At 36.9% G+C, this 17,895-nt stretch overlaps 1 protein-coding gene across 1 annotated transcript; it reads right to left on the bottom strand.

Moving 5' to 3' along the window:
• Positions 1-199: 199 nt before the first annotated feature.
• LOC133978188 (CCN family member 5-like) lies at positions 200-7,515 on the bottom strand. The gene is made up of 5 exons (XM_062416554.1): positions 7,453-7,515; positions 5,248-5,464; positions 3,780-4,028; positions 3,094-3,326; positions 200-487 (listed from the first exon to the last, which is right to left on the bottom strand). Exons 1-5 carry the CDS (start codon positions 7,513-7,515, stop codon positions 200-202), a joined length of 1,050 nt encoding a protein of 349 aa, XP_062272538.1.
• Between the last annotated feature and the right edge of the window lie 10,380 nt (positions 7,516-17,895).

Here is a 17,895-nt window from a genome sequence, read left to right as displayed (position 1 = left end):
ACATTTTTTACAAAATATACAATCTGAAATCTGTGTTGTTCGAAAGTTAAGTTTCACATCCTGATGATAGCATTTCCATAAGTTTGGAACACTGGCTCAACTTTCTGCATTGACACATTCTTGTGTGTCCGTTCACTTTCATCCTCTAATTTCCTCACAGACAGGACCTGCCTGTCTTTCTCAAAGGTGGGGTCACACCTCACAGCCAGGGCAGGAGGGTCCGACCAGGTGTCGCTGGGTACTGTTGGCAGTTGGAGCTGCTGCAGGAGCAGGACTCAATCATCATCACCTGCTGGTGGGTGATACTGCCCTGGGGGCAGCGGAATACCATCCACACTGTTCTAGAATGGGAGGGGCTGCAGCAGCGTCCCTCTGTACAGGTCAAGGCACAAAACTTAAGGCGGTAGGCTCTGGTGGTCCAACAGCCTTGATGTTCAAGCTGAACGGACAGAGGTGAACTGTAGCTGCTCTCGCACATCCCAGACCCCTGAAATAAGCAGTGACAGGCATACTATTATATCGTTTTGACATATACACTCGTTGCATCAGTAGTCACCATTTGTGGGTTGGTACATTTTTTGATGACTGAGTGATGAAGTTACACCATTGGTCACTGCTCTTTTAAAATGAATTGGTGCAAACAGTTTTAATTATGTCCTCAGGGAGCGTTTACAGCACCTGAGTTTAGCCCCAACATAATTTTAAAAACCCACATTTACCAACCAAAGTGAGGTAGCAGATAATTACAATATTTATATTTAAAATTAAAATAAGTTCTCTTTCAAATCAAACATCCCAAGGTATGACTGAAAAGTATTGTTCTTGCAATTGAATTAATTACCTTTTTATTGCCTCAAACATAGCTTAACTATGTCATGTGATGCTACTTCGGTACACTTTAACAACAAATATGACTGGGACCACTACAGAAAATTCCAGATGAACATTTAATATCCAGGAATTCACATTATAGACACTAGCATGGACTACCTTACACCATCCAGTCATATATGAGATTTTGACCTAGTCTTGTTATCATCTGATCCATTCTTGTCATGAGTCATGGCATGCAACAATAAATATTAAGTATTTGTACCAAGTTTCAATCATTTTATGCAAATCAAATACAAGCTCAACTGCAGACCTCACAGTTGGGAACCTCAGGTTTGTAATGCAGATTACTTCCTTTATTCGCCCCTCTAAAAACTTGAACCTGGTATGACTTTTCCCACACAAGACTTTATGTCCTATTAACTTAATATTTTTTGTGAGGTAACAGCCAAGGTCCAATCCCAAAAAGTAGTTAAATATCATTTCTTGTAGTGTGTTTGTTGTGCGAGAAATACTCAATAAACAATAAATATAGGTGCAAATATAGGTCATTAGCCTCTCTAGCTAACTTGTAACAGCACATTAGTGCATTAATGGTAATGTCATTGTATTGTATTTATCACCAAAGTTACAATACATGTCCATCTTTCTTGAGTAGAAAATTGATAAATATTGAAAAATATGTTTTTTAATTTGTACAGCTTTTATTATATTACAAACAAGATTATAGTAACACTACTACTACTACTTTTTAAACTTAGCATTCAGCCTAGACGTAGTGTTTAGATATAGCTCTTTGCTGCTATGCTAACTAGCTAGCAGGGGGGTTTCACAACAACCGTGACATTATTCCATAGAAGTTCATTAGGAAAATGTCACAAAACTCCACAAAGAACAACAATTCTTTCTCTTTGTCTATTCTAGCAAACAGGAACTTCCTACAAGTGACACATTATGGGTAAATAAAGCACCGGTATGATTAATAATATTAGTCATTGCTCTGTTTGGGTGTTTTGTTCCAGGACTCTGTTGACTAGCATTGACACTTGGAACAGAGCCATCATCAGTGTTATTAGTTCCCCTGTGCTTTTCTTGCTGCCTGCTGTGGAAAAGATAGCTCCTGATAACAACTCTGCCATTAAAAGTATCTCATGGTTAATGTAACTATACTATAAAAAAAGATTGTTTCATTAGTTAGTGGTTCTGTGTACCTTATTTAACCCTTACATGCTGTTCATATTTTACACACTCGCAGTAAGAATACCATCATAAGAAGTGTTTATACCAAATGTTGAACCACAGATGTGTTTAGAAAGCATCAATAGTTGATCTGACTGATCAATAAATGTGATTAAACCTTGATTCATGTTTCAGAGAGCAGAGAGAGTGTATTTTTTTAGCTTTTACACCACTAAACATCTCCTATCACACAATATCATGTCCTATTTTACCTAAGACATGAAAATATAACATAGTAATAATGATGTTAATGTATTTAATGTAAAGTGAAAATAATAAGAACTTTATGGAAGTGTGGGGTTTATTGTATAACCAGTAGAGCCATCAGTCTTCACTGCTACATCATAAAAAGAAATCCTTATTAAAACTATGAACTATTCATTTCACTAAAACACATGTCAATAGATACGGTCAAATTTGACCCTGAACAGCCTGAATGTACAAAACATGTGTAGCACCTATACAAAAGTATAACATTTTAAAATATTTTCATTTTTGTGCATTTTGGACCACTTAAGTAATAGTCATCAAATAATAAGGATAAAGACATTTGGGGTATTTTTTTTACAACTGCCACATGTCAAAACAGGTGGCAGTTTGACCTGAACAGTATGAAAGGGTTAACAGAATGATTACTTTTTATATTGATAATATTATATTTTTGAATTCCATATACACTGTTGCCCATAAAGTTGGAATAAAATATATTTTACTTCTTCTTATGAAATGATTGTGACAATGTGATTTATTCTTGATAGATAAAGTGTATATATTCTCAAAATTGTATTGATCAATCTCATTGCACCTGGTCAAAGGTGATTACTGATGTGTATACATAGAAAATAAAAAGAGGAATGTGTCTGAAAACAAAATTATTCCAACTTTATAGGCAACAGTATAGTTTGAGTTAAACCACATAGATGCCACAATGGTGCAAAGTGGCAGCTTATGAATGCAAATCACCACCACTGGGACTGTGACTGGATGTTGCACGTTGATAGACAGACTCGTGTGTGTACTGACCGGCTGCTGTCTTCGGAGCCCCGGTAGCAGAGTCTGGCATGGCCTGACCTGGCACAGTCTGGTCTCAGTCTGCAGACGACAAGCCCAGTTCCTGTTTGAGCTGCGGGTGGAGACACCTGGGCCACAGCTGTGGGAGCAAGGGCTCCATTCGGTGCGCCACTCGACACAGTTTGGGATGGGGCCGAGCGACAGGCCAGAGAGCCCACCCCTGTAGTCCTGACGTGCCTGCTCTGCTGGAAAGGAACACCAGAGAGGAAAATATTTGCTGCGTGCTTGTTTGAAGTGGATGGCTTTGATGAGAGCTCATGAGGCAGAACATGTAGCACATATGCAGTTTGAAATGTTGTAAACTGCTGCTCGGCTGAGGTCAGTTTGTTAAGAATACTGCCCACAGATGTTTCATACAGATGTTTTATCCCCCTGCACCCCTTCTGTTTTGAAATCTGTTTATTTCGTTGAAACCAAAAAATGCTATGAACCAGTCTGGTTGTTGACTGCTGACCTGAATTATTAACAGCAGATTTTAAGTCATACAGGAAATAGCTGAAACTCATCCAAATGCTTCATGCTCACACCCTGGCAGAGATGAGACAAAAATGCCCCCCCCCCTCTGCCTGCCTTACGATAATGTGGTGAAATCTGTTTCCAGCTTTCTTTGTAGTCTTTCACGTCATCAACCTAATTACCTGCCGATGGACTTGAGGAAATACTGTTGTCCAGGCCGTCACACACCCACTCTTTACAGCAGCGCCCTGGCAGTCGCACCAGCTGAGGGTTTGGGCACTTATCAGCAGGCCTCTGCAGATCATCAGTGCACAGGGGCACGCAGGTCACCCCTCCTCCCAGACAATGGCACAGCTGGGCACAGGAAGGTTGAAATACCTGCCCCTCCTCCAACCGTCTGCCATTCAGCTCACAGCCCAGTTCATTCTGACCTGATTGCGGCATTGACAGGAAGAGAGGGAGAGCAAGGAGTGTTAAGTGGATATAAGTCATAGGCTCATTACAGCACTGCTCTGCCAAGTTTGAGGTGAGTTATGTGAAACATGTGCAGACAAATTACCTCCCAAACACATGAGATTTATTGTTAGCATTACAAGAAATGTAGGCATCAGCGAGAAATGTGGTCACTGTTTGTTTTATGAAAACAGTGAAATGAGCCAGTACTGGCATTTCACCGAAGAAACCCCCTTCTGCTCAGTAATGTTCACTTTTGAAATGGTGAACAGGATGCAGCAGGACTGATTATGTGAAGATATTGCGTAAAGAAGGCTAGAGAGGACATGCTTCGTTTCTTATCATGATGAATGACAGGATCTAGTTTTGTAATATTACAACTACTTGTAGAGTGTTAAAACAGTAGCATGATGGCAGTAGCTGAGGCTATATTAACACGGTAACATAAAACGTACAGTAGTTGGTGGTAGGAACAATAAGTTGTGGCTTCCATATTTTGAATTTGTGTTCCAACACATCAGCAACAACAAAATATCTTAACCATTTCACAATGTTGAAATTTCAAAATTCCAACAAAGATGGTAATGGGATTTGATACATGTCCTTGCTGGTATTGTATTAAATTTAAACTTGACTAGACCTTCATTCACCAGGTTCACAAGGTTCACGAAGTGATAGGTATGGAAGTTAACACACTTCACACAATGCATGAGTATGAACACCTTGACAAAGCCATGCTTTCTCACGCACTACAACCATGACCTTAAAGGCATGATATGCTAGACGGATCTACCACAAACATCAGTGCTTGCTTCTGCCAAAAATGTCCCATGTTGCTTTTGCAAACTATGATCTATACCTGTACAAACCATAAGTATACAGTCAGAGGAAATATGGTCAAATTTGAACCACAGCATTTGTTCTATGTAATGTCCAAACAGAAACAGAAACAACTCCATACTTTGATAAAGAATGTGAGATGCATCTAAAAGCTTCACAAATAGGTGCAATATTAACATTGGCAGTTGTATCACGGTTAATGTTAAAATATAAGTAATATTTTCCTGCAATTTTTCATTTGTTCCATTTTCTAAGTAGCTGAAGATACTGAGTACTCCCCAAGTATTTGCAGCGCTAATCCAAATGAATCTGTTTTAGGTTTGAAAAAAAAAAAACAGAATTGTGTTCTGCTCGCACCGACACACTGTCCTGGTCCTCCAGGGTAGCTGGCGCTGTAGTCACACTGTAGCCCTCGTTGGGTGTCACAGGGCAGCCGGTCACTGCAGGCCTCCCCCTCCTGTCTGGCACACACCTGGCAACACCCGCAGCTGTCTAATGTCAGAGGAACCCCGGCAGGGCAGCGTGGCACGGTGTGTGGGCACTGACATGGTCCGGTACACAGCTGACACCACACCTAAAGTGAGAGTTACAAATTATCTGCAGCTGTTTATACTGTCACACAGTTGTACTTTCTGTTTAATTAGCTTGTATCTGGTATTATAACAAAGGTGGAATGAATTTGGCACTAAGAGATGTTATGTAAAGATAATCCACACTCCACATTATAAACAATCTTCTCTGGAACTACTTTCTAATGAAGAAAACTGTTCACAACAAGGTCTGTGACGTACACTGAGCAAGAATGTGTTTGTTTGTTACACTGAGTAACCATGTATTTGTTCCTGGAAAAAATGTTGCTGTTGACTTATTTAAATGCTTAGAGCAGTGCACACACATTTCATATCATATCTGTTGTACAGGAGGGAAGTTCAACAGCTTGATAAATCTAAAAAAAACCTCAGCATATAACACTGAGACTATTTGCTTGGCCATACTATTCAGGTCACATGACACCATTGTTTTATTGTATTTTGGTTGAATTGTAGTTTGGTTCATATGCTGCAAATGCAAGAAACATCTGAAATACTATAAATCTAAGCAGATCGTTTTATACTGATGTTCAACTTGCATCAAATGAACCCGTATCTATTCTTCAGGTGCGGCAGTAAGATATATTCGTACTGTTGAAACTCTTGAACCCTGCTATCTGCCATTTGCACATTTAACCACAAACAGACAGAGCCCCCAGAAAAAAAGGCTTTACTTGCTTTCCAGAGGTTAAAGCTTTCACATTCACACCTATGAGGTAGTACACCACAGGTCATTACCACGACTACAAACTTGTAGGTCTTATATGCAAATAAATGCCCTTCTCAGGCTTACATCTAGTTGAGGTTAAGCCTCTGCATGTCTTCTGTACAGATGTGACACTAGTGTTAGTTGTTACAAGGTTTAAAAAAAAGGAAGAAAATAGAGTTTGCAAAATCTTAAAATGGCTAAAATGAATTACCAAATAAAAGGCAGGAATGCTATAAATTTGTCATATTCACTCACATGTTTGTTTGAATGTTTTGACTTATAGTAAAAGAACAAAGTATAGTGTTTATTGTGTTTCACTTTCATTATAGTGTTTTCCATTCTGAGGGCTGTATTGAAAAAAGCAACACAACAAAACAAGCACGTACGCAACAGACAAAAAGAAAAGGGAAGTCTGACACCGGTATAAGTATGTAGTGAGAGCAAGCCCCCAGGGTGTTTTCATGTAAAACTCTCATCACATTTCCAGTATGTGGCATTTCCTAAGAAACAGAGGGTTTCAGATATTTGACAAACTTAATTAACTTATTTTGCTCTTTGTATGGGAAGTGGGCTTTCATTTATCAGTTATTACAGGGAAACATGAGTCACAACTCAATATAAATAAATTACACACATTATAATGATCTGTATCATATGTTTTATTACCCTAAATGTAATACATTGCTTCTCTTGACTGACAAATGGTAACTTTTTTATCATAAAAAAACAACAACTCACAGGACCAATAGTTATAAAAATAAGTGCTTCTTCTTATGACTAACTAACCTAGTCAGCACCTGTCTTCCATATTAATAACTAGTTACTTCCTCTAGTGAACCTTTCATGGTTCTCAGTTGAGCCAACTTTGGTGCATATTCGTATGCAACAAGAAAATATCTAATAACGCCGTTCGGCAGTGTATGGTTCATTAACATATAGGCCTTGGTATCATAAGGGAATATACATAGTTTAGGACAGCTAGGCTAGAAATCCCATCCGTCTCCTAGAATATTACTGTTGTGAGTCTCCTCATGGTGTGATGATTAATGGCTTTGTATTTCTGCCTCCAATAATCAGAATAAATATGAACGAAGACAGCCATCATTGAGATACGTACAACAAGCAAGAGCATATCACGCTCACCATAGTTCACCATGTCACTCTACAGATTCAATGCTAAAATAATGTCTTTCAGTGATGTTATTACTGATGCAACAGATATTAACATAAATCATTTTACAGCTTTATTTTGGCACGTCTCACCTGAGTGATGATACACAGCAGCACAGAGCAAACCAGCTGGAAGTCTCTTCTGTCCATCTTCATCACCAATGTCCCCTTTGCTCTTCTTTTTTTCCCCTCTAGCCTTCCTCCCTTCTTCTTCTTCCCCTCCTCTAGAGGAGTGTAGATGTATTTATTAAAGCTGCCTACCCTCCATTCATTTATATAGTCTAGGTTCTGATGTCACAGACGATGGACTGCAAAGTAAATAGTTACAGGAGAAGAATGAAAACTCCCAGGACTATCTCCACATTCCCACAGTGAATCTTTTCCACTGCCACACAATGCCCTGGACACTTTTTACCTGCAGTATCAGCTTAGTTATCCAACACGTTCATTTGTGGGCAGGTTGTAATTTGGGGTGAACAAATGAAGAACCTATGTGATCTTTCCACTGTTGATTCAAAAGATGGATTTTATTTTATTGGAAAGTTCATTAACATCGTTGTGCCTTCTATTTCTTTTTTCTTTGTCTTGCCTTTCTTTGTTTAACATCATCTCTCTACCAAAATCTCCATTGGAATGGAGCCTAAATGGTTTAAAGCTGCAACAATCGACTTTTAAACACTGGAGGGCAGAAAAACACCAAAATAAGTTGACAGATAGACTCTGTCCACATATGAAAGCTTATAGTCAAAATCTTAGGAAAGAGCATTTTCAGCTCATTTCCAAATGCATAAGACTCAGAGCAACATTAGCAATAATATGCCTCTGGCAACTTGACAAATGTAAGTTGAATAGTCACTCTCATGTATGCTTTAGTTTGTCTTCCTCAGTTCTGAGAGTAAAATAACAGTAAAGCTACACAAATCAATATTTTTTCATAATGGCAATGGATCATAAGACTATTTGTCATAAGAAATGGTTAAACCTACAAAGAATCATCACCCAAATCTGCAGTTCCCTTCAGCTCTACAGAACATTTTAGCCTCTTTCAGCTCATTTTCTTTCTATGACTTGCAACTTTGGTTCACTTTCACTGTTCTCATCAACCTTGTTTCCAGCAGCAGCAGCAGCAGCGGCAGACAGATGTACACACTACCTGCACCACCACCAAACCGCTGGCAGACAAAGCATAAGCATCTGGCTAGTGAGCATTTAGTGAATATTGGACTCATCAGGTGGCTAGTAACACCATTCAAATTGTAAATGAGGTGATAACATGTCCAAGATGTCTTTACAGTTTGTTCTGCTGATTGGTTGCCAAATATTCATAAACATAAACATAAATGTTGTTTTTGTAGAAACCAGAAAACTCAAGAGAGCAGAGTAAAAGGTGCTTTCTCACCATTTCATTCAGTGTTAATATCAATATGTGTTGCAGATTTCATTCAGGTCCACTAATGTGTATGTTTTGCATGTGTGTGTCTACCTTTATGGTCAAATACATGTCATGATGTGCATGAAGTTGTTTTTTACCTTCATTAAAACTGGCAGAAACAAAGATGAGTATTTGTCTCCACCTAGTGGATACTCTTGTGAACAAGCACTCTTTCCCTTACTGAATAACATATGCCATGATTCAGGTTATTAACTACAGCTGTGCTTTTCCTGCTACGATATGCTAACGTGTGAATTTTAGCTGACTTATCAAAAGATTCTCTGCAACAAAGATAGGTTTCAGCAGAGGAAGTTCTATCTTGATTACGTTATCAGTCAATGACGTGCTTTCAACAGTTTTTAGACATCAGTGGATATAAGACGTTGATACACACACAATACTTGATAGTAGAATGAGTTCATTGTTGGTTTGGCTCAGCACATGAGATTTGTTGACAAAATGAAAAATATAGAATATCACCAACCTTATCCTTCATTTAAAAATCCAATACATATTTGGGAATTTGATGATAATATTCACTATCATGATTTTTTTTAATCATAATGTTGTCGTATTGTTAAGTATGGAATTCATTCAAGTTCAAGTAGGATAGAAAATCCAACCAAACCCTATAAATAGTTATGTTTTTGTTTTTCAGACAAATTCAGTGATGAATATAATATATATTATATATATATATAATAATTCTGAGACAAGAACTGGGCAGCAAGTTGACCATCAGCAAGCAGGAGGGATAAAAATGGAGGGGGACACCAGTTGACATCACTGAACCTCTGGATGTGTTGTGGGCCAATCGAAAAGATACCAAGGAAGGAGGATGCCCACCTGATGACCCCAGTAAGCGTTTATGCTGACCCTCACTGAAGGAATGATTGGATGGTAAAACTAAGTCCTGAGAGCTCAACTCAACAACTGTGTCAATTATCTGTCAGATGCAGGTTGTGGGGAGCTCAGCTGTGGAATAAATACCAACATGTTACAGCACTATCTTCCTCTGTTACAAACTTACAGCTTACTTGATGAGCCAAACTACTTGATGTTTTAATGGTGTGGAATTCTTTCATTCTCCTTGTATATTGTCTATCAGTTGTATAGTATGCTAATAGTGTGTTATTAGTGATTTGCATATGTATTTATTTTATTGTTGGCACATATCATTACTGGTTCTCTCGTTTTTCTAAAGTCTTTTTTCAGTTTTCTCCTGTTTAGGGTTTAGGGTAACTTTATTGATTGAAGTTCAAAATTGACAGTATTCTTGAAAAGTGATATGAAATAAAATAAAATAAAATACTAAAAACATATATACCATATACAATAAACAATAAATATACAATACATTAGTGGAAGTGGGAGATACTGGGAGCTGTGGTGTTGGTATGTGCTAGTGTGTATATAAAGAAAAATAAATACATATGTTTTATTAAAAACAATATTGAATATCATTAGGTTTTATTTTCCCTTTTTTGGTGAGATGCCATAAGCTCTGATTTTTGAAAATCCTTTTTTACTACTTTAATGCATTATGTGTTTTTGTGTCTTGTTAATGTTGCACATAAATAAACAATAGATACAATAATCAAAACTATAAAATATATTCAAGTGTATTTTAAAATCTACGACACCTGTTCAGTATAATTTGAACTCCTGATGTCATAAAACCTCCCAAATTTAACAAACGATACCAAAAACAGTTGCTTTTAATATTTTTATTTAGCAATGTTTTATTTTTGTGTTTATTCTGAGGTTTTAGATTTATGTCTATTTGGTCGCTTGGAGACAGGAACAGTGTAAATGAATGTATTGTAATTCTGATATTCTGTCACTTGAGGGCAGTGTTGAACATATTTTGCTTTCCAACACCAACAACAGCCTGCACTCCGAACCATTCAGGAAGAGGTTAGAAAAATGGAAGGGACATTTCAGCTGAGAAAAGGATTTAATTGCAGTATCAAACTGTGATTTTCTGCTGATAATAAGGAAGTCCTGTCTGTCATAAATGAGGAAATCCACACCGATCACCTTTAAAGGAAAACATCTGTAAACAGAAAGCTGATTGACTGGATCTCCCTTCACTGAAGGTTTTATCAGTTTCAGAGATATCATCAAGCTATTACATCTCTATCAACCTGTGTTCATGTGTCTGAAGAGGTGATTTACATGTTTACATACTAACATTTCATTATTTCTGACATAAATTGAGGATAAAGATGTCACCACATTTCATCTTTAACAGAATTCAACTGAAGAATAATTTGGACTTTTGGCATCTGGTAGTGTGTGTGTGTGTGTGTGTGTGTGTGTGTGTGTGTGTGTGTGTGTGTGTGTGTGTGTGTGTGTGTGTGTGTGTGTGTGTGTGTGTGTGTGTGTGTGTGTGTGTGTGGTTGAGGAGGTGTAACGGTCATTTCAATTTTGTCCTCCTGTTGGTATTTCAGACCTCAGTGATGAACTCTCAGGGACTGCTGTGTGTGACATTTCATTTTCTGTGTCACCCTGTCTTAACCAGCACTGCAGAGCATTCAGGATTTTAAACTGACATCACTTGTATGTAAATCTCCAAAATCACTCCTGAACTGCAGATTATCCAAAAGTCAGGCGGCATGATTTTTATTTTTTATTTTTAACAGACACAAGCTCCAGACAAACAGAAACGAATCAATTGGGCAATGCACAACCTTTGAATCAGTGGATCAACAGATTAAATAAAGTACATATTTGAGAGCATACTAAAGTGTAGTATTGTCAACAAATCTCATGTTTAGATCCAAACCATGAATGAATGTATTATACTAACAAGTATTGTGTGTGTATCCAAAGTCTGACATATCTTATTCCTCTGTGCCGGTCAGTTAATAATATTGTATCATTCATTTAAAATTGTGATGATAATATCAACTTATATCATGCAGTGCTTTGTGCTCTCAAGTTTTGTCATTATAATGTTTTTGTCTTGTTATGTATGTATTTCACTAAAGCTGATTTTAAATCACATTCACTAAGCGGAACAATGAGCCAGCTTTTCTTATCAGTGATGATTGATTGGCTGGTTTGAAATCATTGGCTGATTGATTGTTTATGACCACTTGCAGAGTTTTCTGTCTAGCTGGTGAAATGAATATAATCCATCCCAACTCAAACTGATGATACACCAGCTGATTATTTTAACACTTTAAACACTTTAACACAGCTAGATGACTGGTTAGAGGGATGATTTAGTTCAGTTACACCAATGGAAACTGTGGTAGCTATAGTAGGATGAATGTCACTTGGTGTGAATTGAAATATACATACAGTAATAGCACATTAACTGTATGATCCTTTTCTCACTCCATTCTAGTTTGACCTGTTTTGAGAGGCTGCAGAGAGCTTCAGTCTAACTGAAGTACATTGAAAACAAATTTCCATGTGGTTATATCCGTTGCTTCCTGGTTTAACAGCCCTGAGGGATATACTGCACATAGTGCTACATATCAATAACATGACATCTGCAGTGCAGATTCACTAACAGAGGATTCCAGCTTTTGCACACTGACTGCCTGACAATGTTTAACCTGTCACATTCCAACTGTGCATCCTTCCAGTGCTGAGAGACTGTGAAGGGAGAATAAGTGTGCTATTGTTGGTGGTTAATTAAACACATCAAGACTCATCAACTTCAGATTGTATTCAGCTCAAAGCAAAGTCCAGTCAGACGTTACACTCAAGCTGCAGACAACATCTCTGATAAACTCAACATATCATTTACTCCATGATTACATGAATGTAGTAAATATTATGTAGTAAATGTAACATACTGTAGAAGGCACAGTGTGCTTGGTGTGACAGGATGACCCATGTAGACCTGTATGGTGTCTGAAGTGTGCTACCAAAATAGTTATAGAAGTTTTCGATGTTTAACTGCTTCATAATTAATAAATCAAATACAAATAGATTAATTACAATAATTTAAATTTTTCATCATAAACAGCATATGGTATGGCATGGCATGGCATGGCATGCTTTGGTTTGGCATGGTATGGCATGGTATGGCATGGTATGGCATGGCATGCTTTGGTATGATATGGCATGGTATGGCATGGTATGGCATGGTATGGCATGGTATGGCATGGTATGGCATGGCATGGTATCTTTATTGATTCCCCTAGGGAGAAATTCAAAATTGACCCAACAGTCAAAGTGATAAAAAAATAAAATAGAATAAAAATAAAATAAACAATCTCTGTGTATATGTAAGAATAAAAAAAATAATTCAATTTGGTGATAATAATAATAATAATTATTATTATTATACTTCTTTTGTTTATGAATGATACATTATAAATTCTATTTTGAAATAAAATTAAAAAGAAAACATACCTTTATCTTTAATTGTTATTCTATATTACATCAATCTGTCTCAAATTTTACAGCTGGCCAATCAGAGCACCTGCTGCTCTCTGGGTTGCTTACACACAGCTTTAAGTACAGGGATCATGAAACAGTAACTTAAGATTAATTTAATCAATTTATAACAGCTTTTAGAAATGTATTAATTGATAATAATTAAACAATAAAAAAAAGTTTAGGATTCTTTTTGTGACACACTTCACACTCCATAAATGGCAGACTGATAAGTTAACTGAATTTATTTACAGTCCACTGTGTGACTGAAGTGGCACAGAGATATCAGAGGTCAAAGGTCATGTATGAGATCAACATGATGATTGATTTGTCTCTACACATCACTTTAAATCATGTGTTTAACAAGACAAACACACAGCAGTGGGCCCTGCTCTGCTTGTCTGTTTGTCAGGTGTGTTGATCTCTATTGAAGTGTGTATTGCTCAGACTGAACTCAACTGGTTTCACAAGCAGAAACACGATCATCTGTCAAAGTACATCAAGTGTTACATCTGTCATTTCTGCATGTGTTATCTGCTCTGTGACTGTGAAAATTGAGATCACGTTTAAGGTCTACCTGCCTCACAGAAACAGGTGATTCATTGATTTGCAAAAAAAAAAAAAGAAGAAGAAAAAAGCAGTGATGGGTCAATTCACAGTCCCCTGACTTAGATCAAATGCAATGAGGAGAACAGTTATGAACAGATCAATGCTATTTTAGAACTATATACCGTTAGACATCACAGAAATTAAAGGTAGAATGAACTAAAATGCATCTTACAAACGTGATGAATAATTAAATAATCTGTTGTCATAAATATAAATTATTGATCATATTTATCTAACTCCTCCCTTAGTGTATAGTGTTTTATATTATTTTACTATATTGTGTATTAATTAAAGTAATTTTGCACTTTACTTCATTTTTTTCTCTCTTGCTAACCTCATCATGCATTTTTCTTATATACAGCTAATGGGGATTCTAATAAAGTAAACTAAAGATGTGTCTGTGAGTAGTAACAAAGCACCTGAAGCTGCATCACACAATGAGTCTAATCACTTCATCCATTGTCTAATCAGGGCTGGATTAACACACTCAGTGACTACAGGTCAAATAATTGTCCTCTGTTGTTTGTTGGTTGCACGTCAATTAACTTGTAGTAATATGATTTGAAGGATAAAACAGTATTAATTAATATGGATAATATCAGTCCGGTATCAAATGAAATAATTCAGCTTTTAAAACTGTCTTTGTACGCATGGGTTCAGTATTAGGTGATGATGACGCAGTGGCTGACCTACTGAACCTGGGTCAAGGGCTCTAGGATTAGTCTGCCTGTTTGTCAGGTTGATCCATGCTTGCAGCCATGGATTGACTACACTGTGACAGGCAGAGTCTGTATGTTGTTTTTCTGTCAGTCACGCAGGCACATTTAAACATGAGGAGTAAAACTTTCTATTTTTTTTGCCAACGATTTGCAGAAATTTCAATCATCATCATGAGTTCCTGCCATAAAACCTTAACATGAGCCCAGTGCAGAGTGAACTGTCTTTCACAATAAGGCAACCGACACACTCTCATTTTCTTTTCTCTTGTTTTTTTGTTTTAGCTGAAAACATAATCAGGGCACTTCCATTAACAGCCACTATAAGAGCGAAGGTTTGCCATGCTACATCACACATCAAAGTAGGCCTGGGCGATATGGATAAAACCAAATATCACAATATTTTTCACCAAATACCTCGATATCGATATCGCCATGATATTGTACGGATGATTGTTGGTGCTTTCACAAAATATTTACACAATGTGATTTTTAATAAATCATCAGTAATGTGGATATATTGACTAAGTGGATAAAATGCAAATAATATAACAGCTAGAACAATCTGTTAAGTTCAGATAATGACATCATTCTAATGTAATGCCGCATTTAAAACCAGGAAAAGACTCTTATGCCATATCACCATTTTACAATATGCCAAATGTCAGTTACACCTAGGGAGGCAGAATAATGACAAAGTGGGGAAAAGGCAAATAATAGAACAGCTAGAACACCAGGAAGAAACACCTATGCTATATCACCATATTACGATATCGATATAATATCGATATATTGCCCAGTCCTACATCAAAGTATTTCAAATTGAGTGTTCAAACAGATGCCTTGAGTTCACATTTCAGCTCTTAGCAGTAATTCAACAGTGAAATCATTATTCATATTCATCAGTAAACAAGTCAAGTCTGAGGAATCAGCTATTCCCACTTGTCCGTTGGGCACAAGGAAGGGTGGAGGAGGCACACCCTGCTAACCGTCATGGAAAACGTGTTTATTTCCTTTCTTCATTCTTTCTAGCTGGATTGAATTCCCTCCTGAGCCTCCTACACACTTCAGTCACCGTCAATAACAAACTTAACTAAACTAAACTACAGTCATACCAGCAGCTCTGTAATTTGCTAATTAGCACTAAACACAAAGAGCATCTGAAGCTGATGGTAATGCTGTCCATTTAACAGGTAATAATAGCCACAGTTAAACCAAAATGTCCATCACAATCCATCAAGATATTTAAATCTGTATGAAAACAGTGCACTGACAAATCAACACCGCCATCTCTGTTAGTATGGCTTTAAAATGTTAAAGGGTTAGTTCATCATTTTTTAGGTCTGTCTTAAAACAACAGTCAGGATCTCTTGTGGATTTTGTCACTTCCACTGAAAGCTCATATGAAGGAGATCTTTTAATAGTCAGTATGAACAGGAGGAATGATTACAGAGAGGAAAACCTCTCTACTGTTCATATGGTCACCTGACTGCTGATTTAACACACATTAATGAACTTATACTTTAAGAATTCAAACCCAAACAACACACCAATTTGAGGTATTTCCAACCTTTATTGAAACAGCTCTGATATGTACAAAGTCAGCATTAAAAAAAAAACATGTTTTTCATTCAAGCAAATCGCTTTAGTAACATGTACAACCGAGGATTGAACATATACTGAAATAAAGGGTCGTACATCCACCTGAACGCAACCAGGTCCAACAAGTACAGTTCCTGTCAGGATGAGGGAGGCAAAGTTGCATAGAAGAGTGTTACATGTAAAATAGCGTTTAGTCAAACACGGTGTTCCCGAACACATTAACAGCTACATTATGCACATACATCCCGAAAAACAGGCAGGTACCAGTGTCCCCCAACACCAAAGGAAAGCATCCAGAGGCAGCTACATGGACATGGAGGATGGAAAAAAAGAAACATCAGAAAGGGGTTTGCTTCAATCTCTTTTGATATTGGTGACGTACATTCCTCTAAACATTAAAGTAAAAATAACAATTCCTCAGAAATCAGAATACATCTTAAGAAAAAAAACAAAAAACTCTGTTTGAGCTGTTCATCACAAGCTCTACTCCACTGTTAGCTCACCTCCAGCTCATGATCATCGTAATCTACCCTGCACAATAAAATAGTCATACATTAGTGAAAACATAAAGTTGGAACTGAGGTACATTATTCACAGAAGCTCAAGAAATTAACCGAGTACATCATGATCTGTGTTGATCTAAAGACGTGTAAACATCTGTATCATTGTAAACGCGTATCTCACAATGCATCTGTAAAAAAACTAAACAAAAAAAAAAACCAGAAGAAGAAGTGGAAAGCAGTATCACTTACTCCATCCCCCCCGCCACGCATTTACAATCCAATTCTCTTTAAAACACATCAAGACAAATAAAAAGGAAAACCTGCACACACCCGACAAATACTGTGATGATTTTCAATTCAAAGCTTCTTGAAGTCTGCCAGGTTTTTGTCTCTAAACTGAGGAATGTGTTTGTTGGAAGAAAAAAGCGATGGCTCAGTAAAAGAAAATGTGCAGAGACACGAGGTAGTACAATCAAAAGAAAAAAACAAAAAACAGGATTCTTTTGAGTCATTCAGGGTTCTTTCATCTCACATTCAGGATTCTGCTGTGTTCCCATCTTTGGTTCCAGGGCAAAAAAAAAAAAAAAAAAAAAAAAATTCAAATATTCTGCTTCTTTTTTATTTATTTATTCTTTTTTATGCTTCTTGACTTCTTTTTCACTTTCTGATTTTGATTGCAGTTACAACTTTCTAAACCCTGCTGTTAATTTAAAACACACTTACATTAAGGGCAATCCATTTTTCTACCCAGAAATAAACTTTAATGCGTCCTAAACTTTATGAAATTGAATAAGAATGGCACCTGTTTGAACATGAGATCGTCAGTTCCCTTTAAATATGTCGTTTTACTTAACAAAACGGTCCACAGATTTTAAAAAAACAGAAACAAAAAACCCCATTAAAATAATATTGATCCACGTACATATTTATCTTGGGGGTCAAATTAAATGCATAATTTCATTTAAATACTGAAGACATTAAATCATGACGAGCATATAACCTGAATAAGATATTTAGATTGCCAAATTGAAAGAAAAACACACCAGTTAATCTGGAGCCAAATCTTATTTCATCTCATCAGTGATTTCAAGGCACCAAAGGTTTAAGAATTAGACTAGAGCAGAATCAAAGGTGTGAAAATGACCATGGAGTCTAAATTTCATTTGCCAAATAATCTGCTTTCAACACGCAGTTTCTAGTCAAAGGCAAAAATGTAGGACACAAAAACAAAAACAAAAAAACATGGGGCATGCGAAAATACTTCAGTTGAAAAAGC

The sequence above is a fragment of the Scomber scombrus genome, chromosome 3 (assembly GCF_963691925.1).
Source record: "Scomber scombrus chromosome 3, fScoSco1.1, whole genome shotgun sequence".
Taxonomy (NCBI): Eukaryota; Metazoa; Chordata; class Actinopteri; order Scombriformes; family Scombridae; genus Scomber; species Scomber scombrus.
Note: the sequence above shows the minus strand (reverse complement) of the source record. Positions and strands in the feature narration are given on the sequence as shown.

What these genes read in the sequence shown, in the direction of transcription:
- LOC133978188 (XM_062416554.1), bottom strand. Translation starts at nt 7,515, where the DNA reads ATGAAGATGGACAGAAGAGACTTCCAGCTGGTTTGCTCTGTGCTGCTG. An exon ending in TGCTGTGTATCATCACTCAG is followed by an intron (nt 5,465 to 7,452) that starts GTGAGACGTGCC and finishes CTCTCACTTTAG; the next exon opens with GTGTGGTGTCAGCTGTGTAC. An exon ending in AGGACCAGGACAGTGTGTCG is followed by an intron (nt 4,029 to 5,247) that starts GTGCGAGCAGAA and finishes TGCCGCAATCAG; the next exon opens with GTCAGAATGAACTGGGCTGT.